The sequence below is a fragment of the Marmota marmota genome, unplaced genomic scaffold, assembly GCF_001458135.2.
Source record: "Marmota marmota marmota unplaced genomic scaffold, marMar, whole genome shotgun sequence".
Taxonomy (NCBI): Eukaryota; Metazoa; Chordata; class Mammalia; order Rodentia; family Sciuridae; genus Marmota; species Marmota marmota.
The window spans coordinates 12643695-12670468 of record NW_026000108.1 but is presented as its reverse complement, the minus strand read 5'-3'; the positions used below and the strand labels follow the sequence as shown (position 1 = coordinate 12670468).

Here is a 26774-nt window from a genome sequence, read left to right as displayed (position 1 = left end):
AGTGTTATAAATGTTATAGGATGCTGTTGTCACAGGGAAACATATAATAAGTTCCTTCTAGAGGGTATCTGGATCTTCAAGGATGTCTGGCAAGTTGAATAAATGGAAAGAACATTCTTGGCAAAGGGAAGGTGTACTGCAACTTGAAAAACATGACATCACACAGCATTTTTCAGTAACATGCTATGGTTAGATACATGAGAAGCATAAGATTTGAGATGAATTGAACACCAAGCATAAAATCAGGTTGTATTGATAAAGTAGAGCAAGATACTTGAGCAGTTTTTAAAGGTACTACATGCCAGGTATGTTGTAGCTCTCCAGTCTCCTTTTTTATCCTTCTAGTCTAAGCAATATAACCTCTAGGCACACTAAATTTCCTTGAGTTGTTCAAATTTCTATTCATCAAATATTTATTGAACATTTATTGTATGCTAGGTACTATTCTAGGCAGAAGGGATAAAATAAAATATACATGTTCTCTGCCTTTACATATCTTAATAATCCTCAGTTAACACTGGTAAGTATATAAGCAAATAGAATACACTCTGCTGACTGTTAAATAATGCAGGTAAATGTTGCTGGTATAGGAACCTAAAAGGATGATGATCAACCAAGTACAAGTTATGTCCTGAGCCTTTGAATAATGAGTAAAATTTGGTGAGAATTGGGATGAGTGCGAGTGACAGAAAGAAGAGGACACTTAGGCAGAGGAAACCAACAGAGTAAAAATCCATAAAAGAGAAATAGTATAGCATTTTCCTAGCAAGTTTCCCTACTGCACCCTCAGACCCTTACTCTCTTACACTCTCCCCACATCAGATTGATCCTTTAAAGACATGAATTAAAATCATGTCAATCTTCTGCTCAAAACTGTCCATTGGTGTCCTGTCTTCCTCAGAATAAAATTGAAAGGTTTACAATTGCCTAAGTGGCCCTGTGTACCCTCTTCCTAAATTTCTGATGTTATCTCATTCTTACCCTGGATTACTGTACTCCAGCCATAGTAGCCTCTTTTCTATTCATCTTACAAAGAGACCTGCACTTATGATCACACTTTATAAAATAGCAGCCTCCTCAGCCCTACATTCATTTTTTTTCTCAGCTTACTCTGCATTTTGTCTTAAGTGGCTCGACCATAATTGGCAGGTGGCAGTATTGCATGAGTAATCTCACTGGATGCTAAGAATCATGAAAATGAATATTTTTTTTTTATTTTAACTGTTGCTCTCATGATGTCTAAAACAGCTATATATAAAATAAACATTCAAAATATTATTCAGTTCTAAGGAGATTATAGATAGGATGCTTTATTTTTATGTTTTCATCTTTTTATTTCCCTGGAACACTTAAGTATTACATGAATTGACACAGTAACAATAAAATTGGTTTGATTTTCTTTTAACTCATTCAGATTATTTACTATATTTTTAAACATGTATTTAACAGTAGAAACACATTTACAGTATTGTATATCACTGGGTTTCAAATGCATAGTTTATTCTTTTGATCCAGAAGCATGTCAGCTTAACAATATCTGAATCATTGAATTTTTAATACAGTACTAAATAATAATAATAACTGCATTTTAGTAACAAATACTTAAGCGGTTGTTTTATAACAGGTTATTTTCCCTGAAGTTATTGTTATGTCTTTATATAATCATAGGTATAGCTACAACATATTACATAAGCAAAGATTGAACTTTTGTACATTTCAGTAATTTAAAATAGTCAAATTTTACACTGAGTTCTTGCACATACATTGGCTTCAAAGAGTCAGTGGTTTACCTAATGTATATATGCCACATATTGCTAATCCTAATAAGTACTAATTATTCAGTTCTCTTACTCATCACATTTCCTGCTGTTTCTGTTTTGTACAACTTGCATTTCTCCCACCTTCCCAAAATACCATCTAGGAAGCCTTTAGTGGAAAACAGTCATGATTCAGCAATCAAGTAGTTGTTCACTACAAAATTGTGGGAAAGGGGATTCAAGAGTTGATTCTAAAGAGATTACACACACACACAAAAAAAAAAAAAAAATTATATATGTCCTCTGTTACTTTCTTCAAATCATCTGGCAATGCCAGTTCCTTCTCTGCTCTTTCTTTCCTATGTACTGCCTTCCCAGTCATGTCCTTGCTAAAACCATTTAAGACAAATAGGTAATGGCCACATATCAAATACAAGTGTTAATAATTTAGGTCATAAATTAGAATTCAACAAGATATGGGATGATAAAATGTAAGGATTGCCTATCTATTACAAATATAAAAGTTTTTTCTCTTGCAAAAATTATAGGGGATGGAGTGTTAGATCTCTCTACAAAGAAAACCAGCATAAAATCTGAAGAGTCATCTATATGTGATCCTTCTTCTGAAAATTCAATGGCTGGGTAAGCAATATCTAGGAAATGTAATTTAATATTAATGTAAAATTATCTTTGCAGAGAACTCTTAATAATATTCTGAGTGGTATTGACATAGTTTTCCTCCAGAATTTTTGTCACTCATAAGTGTGTCTCTCTCATACCTTTCATTTGTCCTTTCTCTTTCTTTTTTATTCTTTCTGTTAAAGAAAAGTTATCAGAACAATCACCAAACTTTAGTTCATGTTACTAAAATGAACTATCAGCTTAATCATAGAATGCAACCTAAGAAGCAGGACAAGTAAGAAAACTTTACATTAAAAATTCAGGAGGCAGTTTTAAGGGAAATATGTGATTTCAGTATTTAATTTTTTAAAAACAATGAACAAATTCTAAAAGTACTATACTTACTTACTAATTCTTAAAGCTAGTTTATAGTATTTATATTTTTTTCATTATGCTTTAGATGTGGTGGCAAATGATTTAATATATCTAGTAGTCACCACGAAAAATCCTTTCATATTTTGAAAGCTGTCATCGAATAAATTTAAATAAATACTAGTGAAATGCTGTTCTGTTGGACTTTTGGATTTTTTTCCTTTTTTTGTAACTTTCACATCTTCCCATTAACTACATAGGAAGCTTTTTTGGTCACATTTCAATCTGAGATGTAGAGTGTCATTTGTTTCAAATAAGGCTGCTGTAGTGTTTGAGTCATAAAATAGATTATAAGCTTTCTGTTTGAGAAACTGAAAATTACCTGAAACATTTATACTAGAAATAACTCGTAGTGTCTAAAAAGAAAAGTATTTTATTCAAATACACCTCGTTTCAAATTTTATGTTTTTGTCTAGAAGAAAATTAGTCTTGTGGAAATAGGGGATGTTTGTGTTTGGAAATATTCTTGCTGCTACAAATTTCCTTTAAATGGGTTGACTCTTTTATTACTTGTTTAGCGGTAACGTCACGTTTCTACTAACAAAAACTCCTTTAGGATTTGGGTATTTTTTTTATAATGGAACTCTAATTGTACAAATAAAAATTATAAGTGTTGCTCTGCAAGCATCTTTCAGAGGAATAGCAACATCATGAGAATATTTTTACAAATACTGAGTTAGGATTTTATGTTCTTGGAAGGTCTGCCCCTTGAGGCCACCGTATCATTGACACATTGTCCTACCAGGACTGTAACGTTTGCTTTGATAAGGAGTAACTACCACATCTCACAGACTTAAAAGTGTCATAAGCAGTGATGTTACCTAAGCAAGGAGTATAATAAAGGAGTGGACCCTCCCCTTCCATAGCTGTGTGAGAGTCTCTCATGCATCAGTTTACCATCGTTTCATTCCATCCATCCAGGAGACTACACAGAAACAGAGAGGACTATGTGGAAAGAAGTGCTGAGTTTGCAGATGGTTTGCTCTCAAAAGCTTTGAAAGACATTCAGTCTGGAGCACTGGACATAAATAAAGCAGGCATACTTTATGGCATACCTCAAAAAACTTTACTTCTCCACTTAGAAGCCTTACCAGCAGGGAAGCCTGCATCTTTTAAAAACAAAACTCGAGATTTCAATGATAGTTACTCATATAAAGACAGTAAAGAAACTTGTGCAGTGCTGCAAAAAGTAGCCTTGTGGGCAAGAGCTCAAGCAGAGCGCACAGAAAAAAGTAAACTCAATCTACTTGAAACCTCAGAATTAAAATTCCCAACAGCTTCCAGTTACCTCCATCAGTTAACTCTACAGAAAATGGTTACTCAATTTAAAGAAAAAAATGAAAGCCTTCAATATGAAACTTCAAATCCTACTGTACAATTAAAAATTCCTCAGCTACGAGTAAGTTCTGTTTCAAAATCACAACCCGACGGTTCTGGTCTGCTGGATGTTATGTATCAAGTTTCCAAAACCTCTTCAGTCCTAGAAGGATCAGCGCTCCAAAAACTGAAAAATATACTCCCTAAACAGAACAAAATAGAGTGTTCTGGTTCTGTAACTCACTCAAGTGTTGACTCTTACTTTCTACATGGGGACCTCTCTCCTTTGTGTCTTAATTCTAAAAATGGAACAGTTGATGGAAACTCTGAAAATACTGAAGATGGATTGGATCGAAAAGATAATAAGCAGCCCAGGAAAAAACGTGGCCGCTATCGGCAATATGATCATGAAATAATGGAAGAGGCTATTGCAATGGTAATGAGTGGAAAAATGAGTGTTTCCAAAGCACAAGGAATTTATGGGGTACCTCACAGCACTTTAGAATACAAGGTAAAAGAAAGATCTGGAACACTGAAGACTCCTCCGAAGAAGAAACTACGATTACCAGACACTGGGTTATATAACATGACAGATTCAGGGACTGGCAGCTGCAAAAACAGCAAGCCTGTGTAGACTACTTGTTAGGAAAACGTGTGTGTGTGTGTGTGTGTGTGTGTGCGCGCGCGTGTGTGTGTGTGTGCACAGGTGTGTATTTGTGTGTCTACATACACACATGTGGGAATTACAAATGCTCACTTTGACAGGAGACATGAAATTTTACAGTTCAAAAACCACTTACATGCCTTTTGAAAAAAAAAGTTTTATTCAGGGTTTTCACTGTGGACAGAATTATATAGTTGCTTACTTAATTCTGATAGTTTGTATTTAATCCTTGTATAAATAGGTGAAAGAAATTCAGGTTTTCTTTAGTAGTCAATAGCATAAAGCGTGGGAAAACAAGTAAGTGTCAAGTGAAACATTTTTATTGGTGAAAGGACATTCTAGCCATTCAGTTGAACCATCTTATAATGGTAATATGATATTAATAGTTTGTAAACAATTTTACATAACATACTTAAAAGTTGTTATGTCAAAGAACCAATCAAAGTTTAAATAAACAGCTATCTCCATGCTAAGAAAAATTAATATATACAGTATTAATACACTACAGTGCATTCTATAAAATACAAATGCACTCAAGTGCATCCACCAGGAATAGAAAGAAAACCTTAAAAATATGTATAATGAAATTTAATATTTATCATTTAATAGTTGATTTAGCAGGAAGTTGGGGTTTATAAGGTATATACTTAAAAAAAAAAAAAACTTGACACATAGTTAACCCCAGCAGCTATAGAATCTTTTAATATAAGATGGAATACTAAGAACAAAAAGTAATTTAAATTTAATTATTAAAATAATTTAATTTTGTTTTTCATTTGAAAAATAAGCTAATGTGTAAGGTTAGAAAAGAAAGTTGGAATGCAACTTAGAGCATGTTTATAATGTGCACAGAAAAAGCTTGAGAATGATAATTTTGGTTTAAATGTGCTGGTTAGTTGATGTTATGACTACTTTAAAGTTTAAGGATTGTGACACACTCCTACTATTGAAAAACCTCAGTGTAACTTTAATATATTTGCTGCTGTGACATTTCAAAACATTTTCAGTTTATCAAAATGAATTACAGATTTCATTTTGGTGGGCGATACATTATCATTTTGCTAATAACCAAATTTGCAGTTTGTTCAGGGTCTTGAATAGATTTACAGATATTTAACACTGAAGCTGTTTTGAACTTTCAGTAATGTAAACTCACTACTAATTGGGTAGTTAGAAGCTGGGCAGTGCATTTTAACTTTTACTAGACTCATAAGAGAGACCAGTAATTTTTATATAGCAGTTTTAAAATATGGGTCAGAGTATTCATGTTGGATTTATGGAGTATGCAGTTTTAGAGGTAAAATGTTATAAAGCATGTGCCTCCATATAAAGAATGAGGATTGTGCTTTATACATTAAAAATTCTGAGTGCCCCTTTTCTCTGTTAAAATTCAGGTTCTGATCATTTTTCTAAGTCAGATTTTTCAAGTTCAAACAGAATTCTTACAGCTGAATTTAAAAAATGAGTGCACCTTGTCAAATACTTGTGTTTTTACACTTGTGTTTGTGTGTATTTAATAATCACATATACATGTAATACAAAAGAGATTTTCAGCTATTAAATTTAAAAACTGCTTACATGTATTTAAAGTAACTGACGAGTAAGGAAATACACAATCTAGTAGCTATTTGGTATCTGAGATCTGTAGTGAATTCTTTTCAGCTGTTAATGTCACCTGCATACTAGGGTATGAATCCTCTTACTCTCCCCACCCCCCACCCCCCAGAAAATATACATAATAGATTACAAAACAGCAGATGTCAGGGTCATCTTTCTTTTTAAAGAATTAAGCCATATTTTGTGAGGGCCAGACTTGGATTATTTAATATATTCCCCTTCCCCGCCCCACTGAAAAACAAAGTTAAAGATAAAGTAAATGTTTCAAAACAATTTTATTGACCTCTTTATACAGAATTTTACTTGCAAAACTTTGGGGGCTCGAATGCATTACATAATATTTATATTGTATTGAGCTTTTTTATTCCTCACACTATATTTACATTAATAAATTGATTGAGAAGTTTATAGTAAAGGGAAATTTACAGAACACTTTTATATCATTTAAAAGATGACCTGACCAAAAACTTTACAGGATTCATAAATCAGGGATCATTTTGCTATTGACTTCACAGTGATCAGTAGTTTTATAGGTAATATTATAGTTAATTTGCAGCATTTTAGTACTTGTATTATTTATTTTTGGTCAGAAATAGTAAATTAAAATATTTTTTGATAGCTTATAGGTAATGATCAACCCATAACTTAAAAGAAACAAAATGTTTCTATTATTGAGTTAACTTTTTGATTATACAAACTAGGAAAGGCAGGGAAATTTATGGGTTCCCCTTCTCCCCAGTGGTTCTAGTAAGATGTTCTTTATGTTAAACTTTCAAAGTACTTTATAAATTTAGTTACCAGTTACTACTTAATTGACAATTTTCTGAAAAATCCAGTTTCAGCAGACTTTTAATGAAAGTGAAAGCAACCCTTATGTGCTTTCTACTTATTTGAATGTTCCTCAAGTATTTTATATTTAAAATAAAAAAGAAGGAAAAGAAAAAACAGTGCCTCTGTTTTTAGAAAACTACTGCTCAGTAAAGTTGTTTAAACCATTTCTGGTAGCTAATGACAATTTTATATTAAATTGTATACTAACTTTAGTGAGACTGATTTTTTTAGTTGTTTACAGTACAAATACTTGTATTTGTTTTTTAATTGCAGTATTTCCATTGTCGCAGTAATTTAGTAAAACTCTGTGGCTGCCTTGATTTTGACAGATTTTGTTAATATAAACTGATTGTTAGGCAATTAGTTATATTTATGCATAAATCAATTGCACTATAATTCATGAATTATTTATTACAATATTTTCTAATGAATTCATGTATCTGTCTTGTGTTGTAAATGTACTGTAATTCTGTTCCTACTTTGTGTTGTTATATATCTAAATCTGATTGTATGAATTTTAATTGTTCAGTTAACGTGTTTCTAGGTTGTAATTTGTAGTAAAGCACTTCAATGCTTTTGCACTTAAATTTACAACACTGTTGGCGTGTGATTGATTTACTCATTCAGTAAAAGAAAGAAGAAAAACAAAAGAAAAATTTGACTACACTGACTTCTTTGATTCCCTGTAGGAAGGGATTTTTATTAAAATTAGAAATTGACTTTTTCTGAAGAATTATTTCAAAAATAAATTTCTAATGGAAAAATGGGTAGTAACATAAAGTAGGCTGGATGTTTTCATTTTTATGTCAAACAGGGAAAAGTTAGAAGAAATTTGACATGAAGAACAACCTGGGCTCTATGAAAAATATAAGTTTAGGGCCTCTAATCACTTGGGAAAAAAATTGTAGATTGGAGACTTTTGTGTATATTCAACTTACTCATATTAGGTTTTTCTTTGAGATGGAAGAAACCAGGAAAAGAAAAAAACTAAAGCCAAATAAGTATATTGGAGAGTTCTATAATTTGAAAACTTATTCACCCTGATAATATAAGATACAGCCTAATATCTGAATATCTAATGGGTACCTGTATTAAGCTATTCTTCATATGACACCAGATGGAAATTATTGGCCACCGGGGTATATGAATTTGCATCATTAAAAGGAATGAGCTAAATTAGAAAATTCTACTTCTAAAACATAGATTTCCTTGGAATGTCAGAAAATGGTTATAAAAATCAGTGGTTTTCATAATGTTTGGATGTTTCATAATGTTTTTATTTAGATTACTTAACCCTAGTTGTTCATTTTGATTGATCCTACTTTTTAAGGACATACTTATTTCTGATGCTGGGAATTGAACCCAGGGCCTCATACATGCTAAGCTCACATTCTACTAACCACAGCCCCAAATTATTTCAGCTTTGTATTTAACTTCATTAATAGAAAAATGCCTTGGAGCATTTCAGGAACTGTTACAAAAGGATGTTCATCTTTAAGATACAGAGCAATGTATTTTTCTAACAAACATCCTCCCTTTCATTATTAGTTAACAAACAGGATTAATAGGCTACATAATGTGGCTTTAGAAACTGTTGAAGTGCATCTGCTAGGATATTTTGGGTTTTCTTTTGCTTTTATGACAAAGTTTTAGTTTGCTAGATAGAGTATATCAATATTTAATACCTATCATTTCCTCATGCTTTTGCGCTTGTTTTGAACTTTCTGATTTTAAATCCTGAGAGTCAGTTCCATTGTACAATTCAAATATGACACAATTTACAAAGCAAATTATTTACAGAAGGAAAATTCAGAATCTGAGGTTATATGCTTTATTTATCTGGAGGCAGCAGTAGACATAAGAAGTTTTATTGTAATTCACATCTCTCTTTGATGGCTTTTTTATAGCAAATTATTTTAATAAAATCTAAATGAAATATTGCACATTTATCTGTGAAATAGGTTATGCCAGTTTTAGGGAGCAAAATAATACTAATTCCACCTTTTGTTTTAAAAGAAAAATTCTTTAGTTTGTATTAATACACCAACATAATAATTTTTTATTTAAAACACTACATTCTTCAGTTGGAACACTATCAGTATATCCCTGTACCAACCCTAAATAAAATTTGTATAAATCAGGAATTTAACTACATACATAACAAATCACAAAAGGAAGGTTATTTTCATGTACAGAGTTTGGTGATATGTTTAATAAAAATAGATACTTTTCTGAAACAGAATTCTTTTAATACATTTACTCTTCTTGCTGCTGGTATTAGATTAAAAAGATTTTTTTCATAGACTTATATTAATTGATAAGCAATTTGGGCATTAAGCTTAGATGTATATTAGTTTCTGCAGTGGGCATTTTCCTGCATTTGAAATTTAATAATTAGGTAAGTAATGCCTTTAGTTTTCCTTTAATTACTGTAGTATTTAAATCAATTAAAAATAGATTTAATTTATAAATAGCTTCCAGTTGTTTATTTTTTTATTAGGCAAAAATGCAGCTTAATCTCAGAAAAGACAATTCTATTACTTACATTAAATCTAAATTCCTTAATTTTCCTTGTAACTATACATAGCTCTCTTTTCTTAACAATTTCATTTTTAGCATTTGAAAAAATATTTTAAATAAAGATAAGATTATACTCCTACGTTTTGTTTTCCTTATTTGCACTAACATAGATAATTGTCAAAATAACTCACAGAATGTGTACTTTACAAAAAATTTAACTCCTTCTCAATTCTTTACATTTAATGTTAATATATCCAAAACACTAAATATTACCAATATGTAAATATAAGTATAATTATCAGCTTTTATATTGCAAAAATAGGGCTTTGCTTTGACTCCTATACTTTTGTCATTGGACATTATGTTATTTGTGCTTCCTTATATTTTTGCTAAACAATAATCGAGATGTCATTATTGCAGCTCTGTAGGTGTCAGGAAGGAGTCCAACAGTACCAAAATATCTTGTTCAAACTCTGTCAAAATTATAACTCCTTATCGTGGTGTTTTTGCTGTAATTCATTTTTTTGTTTGATTTTTATTTTTAGTTCAACTGTTGATGCAAAATCAGAGGAAGCTACTAAAATGGAAAAAGGAAAATCAGCATTAAGCAAAGTTTTGGAATCTTTGTGCATACATCACCAGCAACAAGTTTTGGCTATGTTGAAATTTCTAGTCCAAGAGCAGAATGCTACTTCTCTTTGCTGTTGTAATACATCATGTGCTGTGTCTTCAGAATCTCAAAAGCCTCTATTTGAAGATGATTTACATGGTCTGTTCTGTAGTTGTGAATATAGACTGGCAGAAAGAGGGTGTTTACCAAATGAAAGACAAAGCCCAGGTTTGGTGTCTCTGCCAGTCTGTATTAAGGAATTACATTGTTTATCTTGCCAAAGTGTAACTATTGAACACATTACAACAGTAATGAATAGAGGAATTGCAGATACTTACAATTCTCACAGGTGCTGTTCTGGACTGTTACCAAACATTCACTCTACAAAATCAGCCTTTCATGGTCCTCTTTTGTCAAGGGAAGTATGTGATCTTTCAGTCAATCTTAAAGATGTGTGTAGATCTCGAAGTCCCTCACCCCCACCGTTATCACCTGTGCAGACTGAAGGGTTTGAAAAACTGAAAGATGTCATCTCAGAGCTTTCAGCCTTAGAAAATAACAAACTTGAAACAAGTACTAACCAGCCTCCCTCTCTAACACCAGCAGAAATAAGCAGCAACAAGGGTGACCATGAAGTCAAAATACATAAAACTAAAAAATCCAGTAACTCTGATTCTTTATTCTCGGATGCCAGTGGTAATTGTACTCCAAATTATGAAAAAGGTGAAACTGCTGTAATTTTTCAAGATTTAATGGATCGCATTAATGAAAAATTAAAATCAATAGAAACCACAGATATTACAAATCTTGTAAAATTATCTAGCAATGATTGTAATACAGATAATGATTTTAAATTGGGAAATTTAATAACATCTCTCTTGCATAATGCAAAGGCCAGTGATTATAGTTTTATGGAATTACTCAGTCAACATGATAAAAAGGTAGAAAATAAAATTATTCAGACAAGATTTCGAAAGCGTCAACAAACTTTACTTGCAATGCATAACTCTCCTGATTCACCAATCATTAGAAGGCAGTCTTTACAGATCAAAAGAGAACTTGCTAGTCTTGATGGAAATTTTATGAGGAAAAAATACAATGAAAAAAATTCAAGGAAATTGATGCACAATGATGAGATATTTTCATCAGACAGGGAAGAATTGCATCATTGCCAAGTGCCGCCTGTACAAAATTCTAAATGCTTTCAAGATAAAAATCATGCAGAAACATGTCCACCAAATTATACTCTTCAGTCATTGCAACTACCTCTTCATAGTATAGAAACTAACTCGGCTTTTGATGAAATTTCAGAAAACTTTAATAAAACAACTTTAGCAGAGAAAATAAGCATAAGAAAATCACAGGAGAAATTTTCAGCTGGAAGAAATAACGAGGAGAATCCAAAATTAGAGAGTACTCAAACTCCTTTGAGAAGTGATGGACTTTTGAACAGAACTAAACGAAATATTGTACCTCCAGGGTGGTATTCTATATATGTAACGAACAATTATGTTTTCAAAAAATCCCCTAAGGCCAAAAGAGTGTCTGATTCCACACATAAAAAAGATGCAGTGAAAAATATTCAGGTTGAAAACTCACAGAATATAGATCTAAGCAAGATTGCAATGAATTCGAATTTACAAGTTGTTGTGGAGCGTTTGGAAGATACGATAAGTATGGCCAAAAAGTCTTGGAATAATGGGCCGTTATCAGAAGGATATAAAGTTTCTAAGAAATTGATAGAAATTGATGATAAAGACCAAAATGTTGAGCGAGAGAAGACTCCTATTTTAAGCAGAATGACATGTCAAGGGCAGGGTTTATCAAAATCTGCTGTGTCATTAAGCAGTGTTATCCAAAGTCCGCAGATACCTCCAATGGACTTGAATAACAAAAGACTTGATAATCAGAAAAAGTCTTCTATTTTAGATACAGATAGTTTGATTTCTGGTTTTGAAAATGTACCAACAAAGTGTGAAGGTATTGAAAGCTCTTCTTTTTCTAACTATTCTAGTCCTATCAAACTCATGTTTTTATCAGAGATTAAAAGTAGTGAAGGAGTCAAATATACATTGACCTCAGTTGGTACCTCGCAATCAAATGCTGATATTCCTTCCGAGAAACATGTAACGCATCACGTAATTGGAAAAAACACAGAAGCAAATGAGGATATCCCAAATGCTAGGTTTGAAAATGACAATTTTAATCATGATACTGATACTCTTCAAAGAGAACTAAACAAATGCAATTGTGTAAAAGAACCCGCAGAATCTTCTGCAGTGTTTACAGATGATCTGAATAGGGATAAGCCACAAGAAGAATCTAAGGGAAATTCAAGCAGTGCTGTTGATTCGTCTTTTAAAAGAAAACCAGGTAGACCTAAAAAAATAGGTCCCCAAGTTGTGAAACAGATTAAACGACCAATTGGAAGACCGCCAAAACCTAAAACTGATCAAACAGACATCACCATTTGCCAAAATGAATCCTTTAGTGCTGAGAGGAAGAGCCCAGAATCTCTCATATCAGAAGTAAAAGAGGGTATTTATAAAAAGAGTATTACTGTAACTGTTATTTATGGAAGGTCAAGAAGAACTAAAAGGCATGTTTCTGAAGGAAGTGTAAACAGCAATATTATGTCATTAAACAATAATGTTGATGATTTTCCCACTGAATATAACAGTCTCAGAAATACTAGAGAACATGAAATTGACTTGAGTAAAAGAGTAAGTGCTGTATCAAGTTTGACTGCTCAAGGAGAGGCCTTGGGGTCTGGCTTTGAGCATGTTAGACCTGTCAAGAACAAGTGTGTGGTACCTCAGCCTCCTAAGAACATTATTCGACCAAATCAGAAACCTTTGGCAATAATTAGGAAACCTGGTAGACCTGCAAAAGTTAAAATCTCTGGCATATCTGTGACTATTAATAGAGTTTCACCTCAGGAAAGAGAAGTAAGTATTAGCAGCTGCTTACCTCCTTTACAACAGGAGAATATATTAGAAAAATCTCTGCCTGAAGAAATGCATGAGCAAGAATGCAATAATATGGATAAAACAAGGCACACTGAAGCTGACATATTTAAAAATGGATCCAAAAGTATGGTTGCTACTCTACCTTTGAGACATTCTATTAGGAACAGAAAACCATCTCTGCATTTCTTGCATTCATTAGCATCTTCTAGCTCACTTATTTATAGAAATGCTCTGCTTCATAAATCATATAAACCCCATATGCAGAAAGGCAAAAATCAGAAGAAAAAACATGCACAGTCAAGGATAAAAATAAGTTCCAAAGATAACCCAGGAACTAGACATGCAAAGAAAGCAAAACAATGTTTGGAAGATAACAAATTAATGCCCATTTCTGAAGTATCCTTGGACCCTATAATTTCATCAAACTCTTTGCTCAGGTGGTGGGCTACTTCTACTTCAAGCGATTCCTTATTAGAGGAATTAAACAATAGATTTGAGCAAATAACAAATGCTTGGGTGCAAGTAAGTGGAGATGAAGCTGAAAGTTTTGCTCATAAAAAGAAAGAATACATTGAAAACAATAATTTCAAAGTAGCCAAGCCATTGGAGACTTGTCTTTTAGAACTTGAAGTTTCACCTGTAAAAATGCTTTTTCAGAAAAAGTATGATTTGAATGAACTGTGTACCTGGTTTATGCAGTCAACAGAAACACAGTCTCTTTCACTAGTTAGAAAAGCAAATGCTCGGAATCCTTTGGAAGTAATAAATACCAAGGGAATTAAATTAGGGGCCAAATATTGTGATTTTAATACCAACCCCTTTAGAAAGCACTTTAAAAAATTTGCACTCTCTTCTCCTTCAAAATCAGGGAAGTTGCATATACTGCATAAGATGGTTAGTTCTCCACTCTTAAATGTGAAAAGTAATTTAACACTAGCTAGATTTAAAAGGACTGAGTTTAAGAGGTTGCACCATGAAAGGTGGAGAAGAGAGGGAAAGCTGCACAATCTTGGAACAGTTGATTGGAAGTCTAAAAGGAGGAACTTAAGATTTTTCTGCCAGAACCAGTTTTTAAATAAGACTGAGGGGGGAACAAATGCTGACATCCCACTCCGTGGAAAAAGCGCAGTAGGTAATCAGTGTATTTTGCCACCTGAGATCAGGGATGACTTTTTGCAAGAGAAGGTGGCAATGCCTGACTTCAAAACACATGCTAGTTTAGAGAATAAATTTCAGTCAGAAGCAAAGGAGAATGGAACAAACTGCAGCCAAAGAGATTTTGAAAAGAGACTAGGAAATGTATGTCCAAATAATTGGAGGTCAAAAACCTTGAAAGATTGTAGAATATTTTTGAGGAAGATCAATTATCTTGAACACAGAAATACTTTTAAGCTAAATACAATCATTTACTCTCCTGAATCTGTTGACAGTGGAAGTAAACATCTGACACATGTAGATGAATCAAAGCGCTGTACTTTAAGATCCCATTCTGCTAGGCAAAATTCTTTTAAAAAGCAAGCTAAAGAAATAGAAAATACTAAAGCAAATAGTCCCTTACCTGATAAATTTGCTGACCAACTTGGCAACAGTAAGTTAAGTAAATGTGTTAATTTTGACAAGAATCCTTCTGATAGTTCTCAAGTTCTTAGCAAATTGAACAAAAGAAAAAGACCACCATGGAAGACCACAGAGTTGTCAACAAAAAGACATAAACGACAGTCTTACAACAGTGGACAAATGGCAAACTATTTTTCAAAATCCCAACTAGGTAAGTTTTTCTCTCCTTAATTTTAAAGTTTCATTTTAGGTGCCTTGAGTAAAGTGTGAAATTAGCAGGTAGAAAAGAAACAGCAGATTCCATTCTAATTTGTTTCTAAAATACTTGGACAACCTAATTTCTTGGCACCTAGTATGAAACTCATGAAGTTAGGTGCTGCCAAATGTTTCAATGCATTTCCCCCATTAATGATATACCTGGGATTTCAAGCACATACAGATATATTTAGTAGAGACATAGAAGCTTCTTTACAATATATTATTAGTAGAAAAGTTATATTGTCTACTTTTGCATTTGATCTAATATAAAATCAAAGCAGTTTGCCAGATTAATATGACCATATAACTAAAAATTTGCTACATTGTATGTTAATATATATATTCTCAATAAATAACAGCTATTAGATCTTGCAGGATAAAGTAAAAACTCTCGTTGATTATAATGTATTGTAATCCTAGGCTACCAGTCTCCAATTCACCATCAAGTTGTTATGCCATTTGGTACTGTTTTGGAACTTACTTTATTTAAGACTGCTTGTTTTTAAAATATAGGAACAATATTTTTCCATAAATTAGCAAACTTGTTGAATATTTATTTTCACCTCAGACATTGAGCTCATTTTCACTAATAGAAAGATGAGAAGTTCTTTCCACAGCCTAGTAAGAGAAGAAGAGTCATATGCATGTTAGGATTCATGCTACATTGAGAATACAAACAATCACTTGAACAAGTAATATATTCCTTATTCAGTTATACTGACCTGATATTGGTGCTTCAGGGCATCTTTGGAACCTAGCACAAATATGATAGGGACATTAGTTGCCAATATGACCATTTTCATCTCTGCTTATTAATAAGTGCTGGACAATGCAAGATATTTAGAAGTATGTGAATCCTTACTGATGACTTCTTTGCCATGAAAGAATTCCAGGCTACATTTGGAAATTTAAGAATACTTTACATTGTATATTTTAGGGGTATGTTTTGGGGGTTGAGGAAGTATTGGTGGCTTTTTTTCTGATTACCTACTTAAAACTTTTTTAAAAGCTAAAATAAGTAGTATGGGTCTTATATTAAAATTATTAAAAGAAGAATTAAATTCTTTAATAGGTTAATGATTTTTATGGGCCTAAAAATTCATTTATTTAACTGAGTAACTTTAAAATACCTTTTTCAGTAATATCTAGTATGTATTGATTAAAATTTCAAATATTTAACATACAGTGATTAAAATGTCAAAGATAGTCAAAATAAGATCTCCATTAGGAAAAATAAATCAAAATTGAGAGAATGATCTTTGTTTCTTATCCTCAAAGTAACTAAAAATGACATTATAGAAAATACAATGTCAGGGAAAAAACCTGATTGGTGAGTTTTGGAAGAAGCTTATAATTCACCTAAAAATATGTGTATTTTTATGAAGAATAAAGTGTAAAGTTTCATTTTAATGTTCTATATCATCCTCATTTCATGCTGTTATAGTTTACCAAAGGTAATTTACTTTAATTCACTTTACAACAGAACCGTATTTTATCCTTTCAGCCTCTTAAGCATTGTATCTTCCTAATTATTATATATAAAATTCATTTTAATCTGATTTTTACCCCACTAAATATGATCCCATCCTAAAAAAGTAAGATGGAAGCTGTCTAATTATGACTTTTTGAAATTAATTTCAGAGTTCTTTTTGGGTATTTAAAAAAATTGTTTTTCATCTTATTTTAAAAATTACTATTACTAATTCCTGTTCTGCTTAAAGTTTTATTTATCTTTTACTGATAACTTTCCTTTTTTATTTTTTAACATTCTTTTTTTAATCAACAAGAACATTATTTTTATAAGGTTGTATTTATGGCAATATTCGTTATATCTTTCTGAGTTTTAAGTGTTTTCTTATAATATTATTTTTTTTCTCATTATTGTTGGTATTCCATACTTCTTTTTGACCTTTTGGGAATGACACTAAAGATCATTATTAGTTTTATGTGTGATTTTCTTCTTTGTAGAATAATAGCAAATGAAAACTTAATAGATAAAATTTTAACAATGGGACTTTTCTGGAAAATTTCCTAGGATAATGTATATAATGAATTTTGAAATATTTCTGTTGGTGAAAAGTTTTGTTTCTACCATGAATGTCTTATTTTATACATTTTTATTAACTGTTCAGATATAGTTTAATACATAGGAGTTTTTAGATTTCTATTTTACCACGTTTGTACTGCTCTTTATCAAGCATAGACATGAAGAGGAGAAAGAAAAATGAAATTCCATCCTATTCTTAGTTTAACAAATATTTAATGAATGCCTGCAATACACTTTCAGTCACTATGGAAGGTTTGGAATTTTCCCTAAGTGAGAAAACAAGACCCAGAATATTTATTTATCCAATAAGTAGAGTGTACTTCATGTCTTTAAGCAGGATATTGCATATTTTAAGGGAATACAATGGTTAGTCATGATTTTTGTTCTTCTGGAGCTTACTGTCTCATGGGGGAGAGAAAAATGAATAGCCAGTCCCAGTAGGAGGATGGGTGTCATGTCCAGAGAGAGGTGAACTGTAGGAACATGTAAGGAAAACTGAATGCAAAGATTTATACGTTATCACATAAGTGGAAACAAAGGATGCCCAAATATTAAAAGCTGGTAGAAGGAGGTTTTCAGGCAGAGTAAGCTGCTTGTGGAAAATTTAGGTGATACAAGAGAGCAGGCTTTTTGGAGAATTGAGTGATTTATCAGAGCTGAGATATAAAATAGGAATCATGGATTGGTTGAGTTTGAGAATGGGGAATGATAAAAGAAAAAGCTACTGAGGGAAACATGTTCCAAATTTTGAGGTTAACATTAGTTAATGAAAAAAAAATGTTTGAATCCCTAATAGTAGGAGTAATGGAAAAGAATAAATTTGAGAAAGATCTGTGAAGTAAAATAGAATGTTTTACAGAGTAGAGAAATAAAGGATAGCATCTAGGTTCTTATCTTGATCATCTGGGGAGATCAACATTAAGTGAGATAGATATAAGAGAACCCTCAGAGGATTCAGTTTTAGACATAAGAGATTTGAAGTATCTAGTGCAATATCCAAGAAATGACATTTGGGAAGCAGGTGTTGTGGGTTAGGAAAGAGGCCTGAGCTAAGCTGGAAAATCTGGAGTCAGAAAAATTTAAGTTACATCATTAGAAGACATTACTGAGTGTAATATTAAAAGAACCTAGGATCTCAGAGCTCCAAGTGTGAAGGGAAGAAAAAAAGATGTATGCGAAAGGAGACTGAGGAGAATAGTTAAGTAAAGGAGGAAATCCTAGAGAGAGTTAAAGGGAAATGTTTTAAGAAGGGAATGTGAGTTGTTGAGATGAGACTGAAGCAGTTTCACTGAATCAAGGGATTAGCTTAGTTGATTTAGCAGAACCCCAAAGTCTAATTCAGAGCTTCATAATTAAATGGAGAAAGAGGAAATTAAGAAAATTAGCACAAAAAAAAATAAATGCCTACAAATGGAGAGGAGATAGAAAGGTTACTGGAGTAAGATGGTGTTGAAGGTGGGTTTAAAAAAAAATGTTTAGGGGGTCACTGGGAAAAAGCCAATGGGGAAAGGTTGACTATTCAAAAATGTGATGGCAAGCAGTAGGAAAGAAGAGACACCACCAAGTTGATTACCAGGGAGAGGACTTGGGGCATTGCTAGAGATTAGTCTTGGCCAGAAGGTTCACTTGTCTCTTGAGAGAATAATGGGAATGATATGTAGGGATGCAAATCAGTAATTAATAGAATACTGAGATATTAGAGTTCATCTGCTAGGACTTTAGAGGTGCTGTAATAGTAAGTATGGGAGAATTGGGTGTTGGGAAATATGGATAGAGTTTGAAATAAACTCTCTTGAGAAATACAGCATTGTATGGCTGTGTGGGTTTTATCTCAGCTGCAAGGATATAAACTTGGACCCTAGTGGGAGGTCCTGTAGGTATAAGAATAGTTGGGTTTGCCATGTGGGTATAACAGAAGGACAAAGAGATCAAGTCAAGGATATAACCTTCATTCCTTGAATAGTGAGGAGCTACATGATCAGAATTGGGTTCTAGATTATCTTTTCTAATAGTAGCACAAAATACAGATTTGGGGATAGAGGACAGAAATAGGAGGAGTGAGTCAGTTTCACATTTTTGATGTGATACTGACCTAAAATTAAACATGATTATTGAAAATAATAACAAAGACCTTTTTTAGTATCAGTATCTTTTAAGTCACTCAAGTAAACATGTGCCTTTTTCTAATTGGTAAGTATTTGGAAGTAAATAAACTGATTTTGGACACCCATGAGAAAATCTTTAAGACTAAATAACCCAACATGGACTTGAAATTGCAATAAACTAAAAGTGCTCATGTAAAATGCTACGTTTTCTTATAAATATTCAGAATTTAATTGCTACTTTGAATTAGATTCTAAGATGATTAGGAAAAAATTGTTCAGTTTGTCAGCTTCTCCTTTTGTATTCTGCCCTCAGAAAGACTGAATATCCATTTTTCCATTCATAATTTGGTTTTCACACGGGTATATAACTGATGGGCATTAAGCACCATACTCCAAATACCCAAACTCAAGAATGACCATATATCCTTCTCCAGTCCTGCTTATGAACATTTTACCACATTTACTGAAAATTGAACACAAATGTTCCTTTAAATTTGTATGATACAAACAACCTATTGGACAAAATATTCTTAAAGACATTATTGTATAAAATTTGGAGTTTCTTCCTGTACTGTTATTCAACATCATAATTGTTATTTAATAGAAGAAATTATGAAGCACAGAGTAAATGATACTCTAATTTTGATAGAAAAATATTTCTAGATGATTCAAGTCACCTTCATCTAGTTTACTTCACAAAAATCCCAAAGATGGATTTTAGGGGACACTAGCTCCCCAAGATGCTTTGTGTATAGCAGTTCAAGATGGGATAAGATCCATTTCTTACTGATTTCCAGTGCCCTGTTAGCATGTTAGTTTGTATTTCCCAAACTTTTTTTTATGTATCACAACTTTTTGTATGCCATAGAGCAGTTGGGGAAGCAACTGGAAACGCTGCTATATATAATTTCCTGCTAAGTTTCTCTGTTTTTATCATTATACTTCCAGAAAGAATATAGATGACTATCAAAATATAAATTGATTTATATACTGGATTTGGTCCTTTTGTACATAAATTAATATTCTGCATTCAAAGGAATGATCAGATTCTGATCATTGTTTTATTTTTCCTTATTAAATTTTTTTCATTTTAAGAGAGGGAGAGCTGTGATAGCTGAGAGTTTAGAAGGTCTTACTGTCTGTAGTATAAACCATGAGAAAATAGCTGACTGTGAATTTAGAGAAACATAAGATCGATTGGTATCTCCTCAAATATGTAGCCATAGTCTTAACTCAATAAATGAAGATATTTGAATATAAAATTAATTCATCAACATATCTTTTATGTGGGCTTCATATAAAAGTGTCAGTGTCATAAATAAAACTATTAAAACTTTTTTGTTTCAAGTATTCTAATTAGGTATTTTAATTAAAATCCATTCTGTTTGCAATTGAATTTTTCTCTATTATAATTTCCTCAGGAGAGTTGTAGGCTTTGAAAAGTTTGTAACTTTTGCCATAATGCCATTAAAATATAAAACAGCTACTTTGATCATCTTTGTCTTGATGGGGTTTTAAGGAAATTTCTTGAACATTTTGTATTCCATTGCTTTGTCAACATTACCATGTTTTCAAGGTATCCTGTTTTACTAAATATCCCATATCTTTCATAGGAAACCATTCAGTTTATTCAACAATCAGTGAATACTTTTTCTTTTGATTTACCAGACATTGAGTTAGATATTAGAGAAATGTAAGAACCACTCTAAACATTTCAAGTTGGTTTTGCTTTGCTAACGTAATTAGTACAACTTGAAGAAAGGTAATCTGGTTGATTCACCATACTAGTAGTGATTACAGAGTATAGAACTATTTTCTAACATAGATTTAATTTTCTAAATTAAGTGGTCTAGTCCATGGCCTGTTTTTTGTTTCTTTTACAAAAAAGTTTTATTAGAGTACTAATAAAACTGTTGCTCTACTTGTGCTAAAACTCTGAATTGTGAAGTTCCAACAGAGACCTAAAGTTCACAAAATCTAAAATATTTAGTACCCGACACATTGCATAAGAAAACTGCTAACTCGGGTTTATATCAGTACAATTTTGATATGATATGGCTAGAAAAAAATGAGTTACATATTGTCTTTAAAAATACATTAAGATTATTCTATCCTGTTCATCCCCAATACCCCATCTACTCCCTTTCCCAGCACAAGACAATTATTTGCCATATTAGTTGTTGTGTTTTGTTTCTTGGGGACAGTATCTATCTTTATCCAGCAGAGTGGTACCAGGGGAGCTATGAGGGCCAGATTTATTCTATTTTGTAAATCTTTATTCTCTCCCTGCAGCCTCCAGATCTGCTTTCTATATCTGAGGTAAGTTCAAGGGTCGCTCTTCTACCTTAGCCAGCAGCTATCACCTATCACCTATTAGAAAGAGATTGATTTCATTGCTTCCCACCTGCTTCAACATCCAAGTCTTCTTCCTTTCTCCCCCTTTAATTCTTAATTCTATATTCTCTCTCTCTCTCTCTCTCTCTCTCTCTCTCTCTCTCTCTCTCTCATTTATTGAGACACAGTCTTGAACTCATAGGCTCAGGAGATCCTCAACTTCTGCAGCAGTTGGTACTGTAGGTGTGTTCTTCTCTGTTTCTCCTCTCAAGAATTCAAAATCTGTAGTTCAGATCACCATTTCTTCCCCTCATTTTTTTGTGGGCAATAGACAGTTTTCATCATTGTGGGGCTGAGAATTCTGTAGTTATCATAATATTAAGCCTAGTAAATTCACCTATAGATTAATTATTTTTAAAAAGAGCAGAGTAGGTGTGTTAATGGTTTCACCTTACCATTTTTCACTTTTCTGGTGTTTGTTTTCTTTTAAGGTGAACCTAGGCTTTTTTTGTTGTAGGCCACCTGGAAATTCATTTGTTTCCTTCTTTGTTTCTGTGTTATAACAAACATAGAAAGCTAAATTTTAAAAGTCTTTTCTATTTACTCTATTAATGTATTCATTCAAAGATGTGTAGCATACTGTGTCAGACAGTATGCTAGACACATGGGGAATCCTGGGCCACAAAACAATGTGTAGTTCCTGCCCTCCTGGTTTACATTTATTTGGAGAGACAGACATTGAGTAAATGATTTCATAAATCTATTAAATTCTCAATTAATAAGTGGTATAATAAATTAGTAATTAGGATGTAATTAGTAGTAATTAGTAAATGATTTGTATGTTAGTATAATAGCTGAGCATTGTTAAGTTACAGGAGTGAGGGAAGACTGCCCTAAGGAAATGCTGGTGAAGCGCAGCTGTGGAGGGTGAATAAGAATTAACTAGATCAAGTGGTAGAGAACCAGGAGGATAGGAATGGTCTTCCACAAAGGGGGATTTTGTGTGAAAAAGTGCTTATGTGTGGGTTTCTTGACAGGTTAAAGGGCTAAGACATGAACGGTGTGCCTAGATTGGAGAGAAGAGTACTGTTCAGTACAGTGAGGACTGGGGAGGAAGTAAAGGAATAGGTTGTGCATGTCCTTGTAAACAATGCTAAGAAGTTTATATACTTTCAGTGGCTTCTCATTGCTCTTAAAGAAGAGAGTAGAGGGCTGGGGTTGCTGCTCAATGGTAGAGTGTTCACCTAGCACATGTGAGGTCCTGGGTTTGATCCTTATCACCACATAAAAATAAATAAATAAAATAAAAGTATTGTGTCCATCTATAACTAAAAAATATTTTTTAAAAAAAGTAAAAGAATAAGGAAAGTATATGATATTATCAGACTCTTCTTTCTTTCTGAAGATCTAACTGCATTGTGAAGAGTGGAGGTGTAGACCATTTTGGTGGCTCAGATGAGGATGGTTCTATTTTAGAAAGTGGTTCACAAACTTTAGTATGCATCAGAATCACCAGGAGAGCTTGTTCAAAAAGAGGTAGTTGGGCTTCACTAACAAAGTTTGATTCAGTAGCTATGGGTAGGGCCCAAGTGATGTTTATTCTGTTGGTCCAGGGACCACACTTTGAGAATCAGTGGTGTAGAGTGTAGAGTGTTGGTTGTAGTGATAGGAAGAAGATTAATTCTTTACTAATATGAGTACAGTGTTATAAATTTCTCTCTGAACATACTTTAGCTGTATTACACAATTTTGCTTTGCTATGTTTTCATTTTCGTTAAATTCAAAATGTTTTCTAATTTCTCTTGTGATTTTTATAACTTACAAATTATTGAGAGTGTTGTTTAGTTTCCAAAATTTGAGCATTTTCCAGACATCCTGTGTTACTGATTTCTAATTCTGTTATGGTTTTAAAATACTTTGTTTGGATTTACTTTCTTAATTGATTAACATTCATTTTATGCCTCAGAATCTATCCAAATCCTAATAATAAATGTTCTGTGTGTTCTTGAAAATGTTGTGCATATAGGCTGAAGCTGCAGAATGGAGTGTTATGTAAATGTCAGTGAAGCAAGTTGGAAGATGGTGTTGTTCCAGTCTTTTTTGCCCTTATCAAGTTTCGTTTTACTTCTGTTTTTGAGATGGTTGTCAAAATATGCAGCTTGGACTGTGGATCTTGATCCGTTCAGTTCTCTCAAATTTGGTTTCATGTAATTTGAAGCTCTATAATTAAGTTCATACACATTGAGACTTCTTAGATACTTTTGATGAATTCATTCCTTTTTCATTATGAAATGAACCTCTTTGTTTCTAGAAAAGTTCCTTCTGTGAAATCTGTTTTATCTGACACCATGTAGTCATTGCAGCTAATTTTTTACTAGTGTCATTGTGGTATATCTTTATTCTTAACCATTTTGTGTATTTATATTTAAAGGAGGATTATTTTAGGCAGGCTTGCACTTTTATTCAACCTGATAATCCCTGCCTTTTAATAGACCATTTATGTTTTATGTGGCTGTTCATGTGGTTGGGTTTAAATCAGCCCTGTCTCCATTTTCTGTTTGTCCTAATCACTTTTTCTCTTCCTGACTTCTTTTGGATCAGAGTATATTCTATTATTACACCTAATCTCTTTTGCTCTTTAAAAATTTGTTTTCTTTTAAAAAAAAAATGGTTTACACTGTTACACATATCATTAGCTTACCAGAGTTCACCTTCAAATGACATTATGCCATTTCATGGATAGCCTAAGAGTCTCACAACCATATATTTGCATTTCCTTCTTCCAAGCCTATACGCTCTTGTTGTCTTATATTTTTCTCCTGTAAATTTTATATACCCTACAGTATGTTGTTAGTGTTTTCACCTGAAGAAGTGGATATTAGTCTCATTTCTGTACTACAATAAAATTTTTTTGGCCGGGTTGTTTATAAACAAAGCAGGTTTATTTAACCCAGTCCTGGAGGCTGAAAGTCAACATTGTTCAATCCCACCTTTTCAGCCTTTGATAAATGTCCCTTGTGGCTAGATCACAACATGGCACAGAAGCAGAAAGGGAAATGACTGTGGAAGAGAGCACTCATGTGGAGTAAGTTTACTTTCTAACAACTCTTGTGAGAACTAACTCTGATTTCCTTTGAGAATTAGATTAATCCTTTCACCCCTGGGGCATTGGCCCCAGTGACACAATTAACCTCCCACTGGGCTCTGATGCTTGCATGAGGTTTCTGCACCTCAACACTGCCACTCTAATGGAAAATAAATTTTTTTTACACAAATTTACCATTCCTGGTGCTCTTTATTCCAGATTCCCATCTGAAATCATTTTCTTCTATCTGGAGAACTTCCTTGAGCATTTCCAGTAGTGCTGGCCTGCTGAAGATTAATTCACTTAGCTTTGCCCTTATATGTCTGAAAGTCTTCATTTCATTTTTCTCATTCAAAAATATTTTCCATGAATATGAATTATTTCAGATTGGACCATGTTTTTCTTTTAGTACTTTAAAGATGTCTTCTAGTTTATAGTTTCTAAAGTTAAGTCTGCCATCATTCTTATTTTTGATCCTGTCTGTGATGTATCTTTTCTCTTTTCCTCATCACTGGTCAAAGTTTGGATTATAAAGGATCATACGTAGCATGGCTGCCTCAATTCTTTCTCTGCCTGGGGTTTGTTGAACATCTTTCGGTTTTCTTCACTCTTGGACCCTTTTAGCCATTATTTGCTCAAATATGTTTCTGGCTCCTTCTGTGATTTAAATCACATATATTTTATCCCACAAGTCATTGATATTCTGCTCATGTTTGTTTACTTCTTTTCTCTTTGTTTCATTTTGGGTAGCACTGTTTCCATATTTTCAAGGTCATAGACAATTTCTTGAATACTGCTAATCTGTTATTAATCCCAACCAGTATAGTGTTTATAAATTATATTTGTCACCTGCAGAAGTTCAGTTAGTTTTCTTTGTACCTCTAACACTTTTCTTCATCTTGTTATGTGTTTTTTTTTAATTTCTTGAACTTATGGAGTATATTTAAAATACCTACATTAGCATTCACATGTGCTAATTTCATAATTTTATAATTAGTGTGTTATTTCTTTATCTGTTCCTATTTATTGATTTTTCTCATTGTGGGTCATATTTTCCTATTTTTTTCCATGCCTGGTAATTTTGGATGGGACACCAGATTTTGTGAATTTACCTTGTTGCAGGCTGCATTTTTTGTGATGCTTTAAAATGTTTTGAATGCTGTTAACCTGTTCAGAAATAATTTTGATCCTTTCAAGTCTTGATTTTAAGCATTGTTAGCCTTTAGTCTAGGATACTGTATCTCAACTAGGGATGATTTTGCTCCAGAGGATGTTTAGTAATATATGAAGACTTTTTTTTTTAATTGTCACACTTAGAGGTGCTATTTTAGGCAAAGGATTATCTGTCCCAAATTTTAATGGTGGCAAGATTGAAAAGCCTTTTCTAGGGTTAATTTGACACATGTAATGAGGCAATCCAGTGCCCACTTGAGGACTGTAAAACACCTCATGTGTTGGAGGACCTACCATCTGGATGGTGGGAACATAAAGTATAACCAGTCCTGCACGGCCTATAGAGGTTCCTCACCTAGTCCTTTCCCAGCTTTGGGATGTTCGTGCCCTGTTCAGCAGATCAATATTCATGCACAGATGTGAGCCAAGCCTTGGAGTGCCCTGGTGTGCGTGTGCTCCCTTGTAGCTTGTCTCCTCCCTCCCCAGACAGCTCTTCTGTCTCTCCAGCAGTCTCATGTACTCTGCTCCAGAAGTTGCAGCCACCTTGGGCTCCCTGAATGCTAAACTCCATCTCCTTGATCAGTATTTCCACACCCTCTTGAGTCCCCCTTCCTATCATGTAGCCAGGAAACTCCAGGTGGCAAGCCTGAGCAGACTTTTTAGCACCTTTTGTCTTCTCTTCTTCTAGGATTCACTGTCATCCCGCACTTTCTCTCATCCCATGTCTTAAAATCATTTCATATATTTTTGTCTTAAGCTGTTTTATAGTGAGAGGGTAAATCTGGTTCCTGTTACTTCATCAAGGTGAGAAAAGGAAATCCCAGATTTATTCTTACTACATGTATTTGTCCAGTTTCTATGTGCTAAGCGCTGGATA

At 33.1% G+C, this 26774-nt stretch overlaps 1 protein-coding gene across 10 annotated transcripts in view; it reads left to right on the top strand.

The window, feature by feature from the left end:
- The window catches only part of Lcorl (ligand dependent nuclear receptor corepressor like), a 123396-nt gene that overhangs the window by 85142 nt on the left and 11480 nt on the right, over positions 1–26774 (top strand). For 3 of the 10 annotated variants that reach the window (XM_048784252.1, XM_048784250.1, XM_048784253.1), the window contains 3 exons: positions 2306–2399; positions 10305–15106; positions 21598–21624. In XM_048784252.1, coding sequence (XP_048640209.1) covers positions 2306–2399; positions 10305–15106; positions 21598–21623 — 4922 coding nt within the window. In that variant the 3' untranslated portion in view covers position 21624. Of the gene's footprint in view, positions 1–2305; positions 2400–3731; positions 7896–10304; positions 15107–21597; positions 21625–26774 lie in introns of those variants that run through there. The other 7 variants (XR_007341033.1, XM_048784256.1, XM_048784255.1 and 4 more) reach the window with 5 other exon arrangements.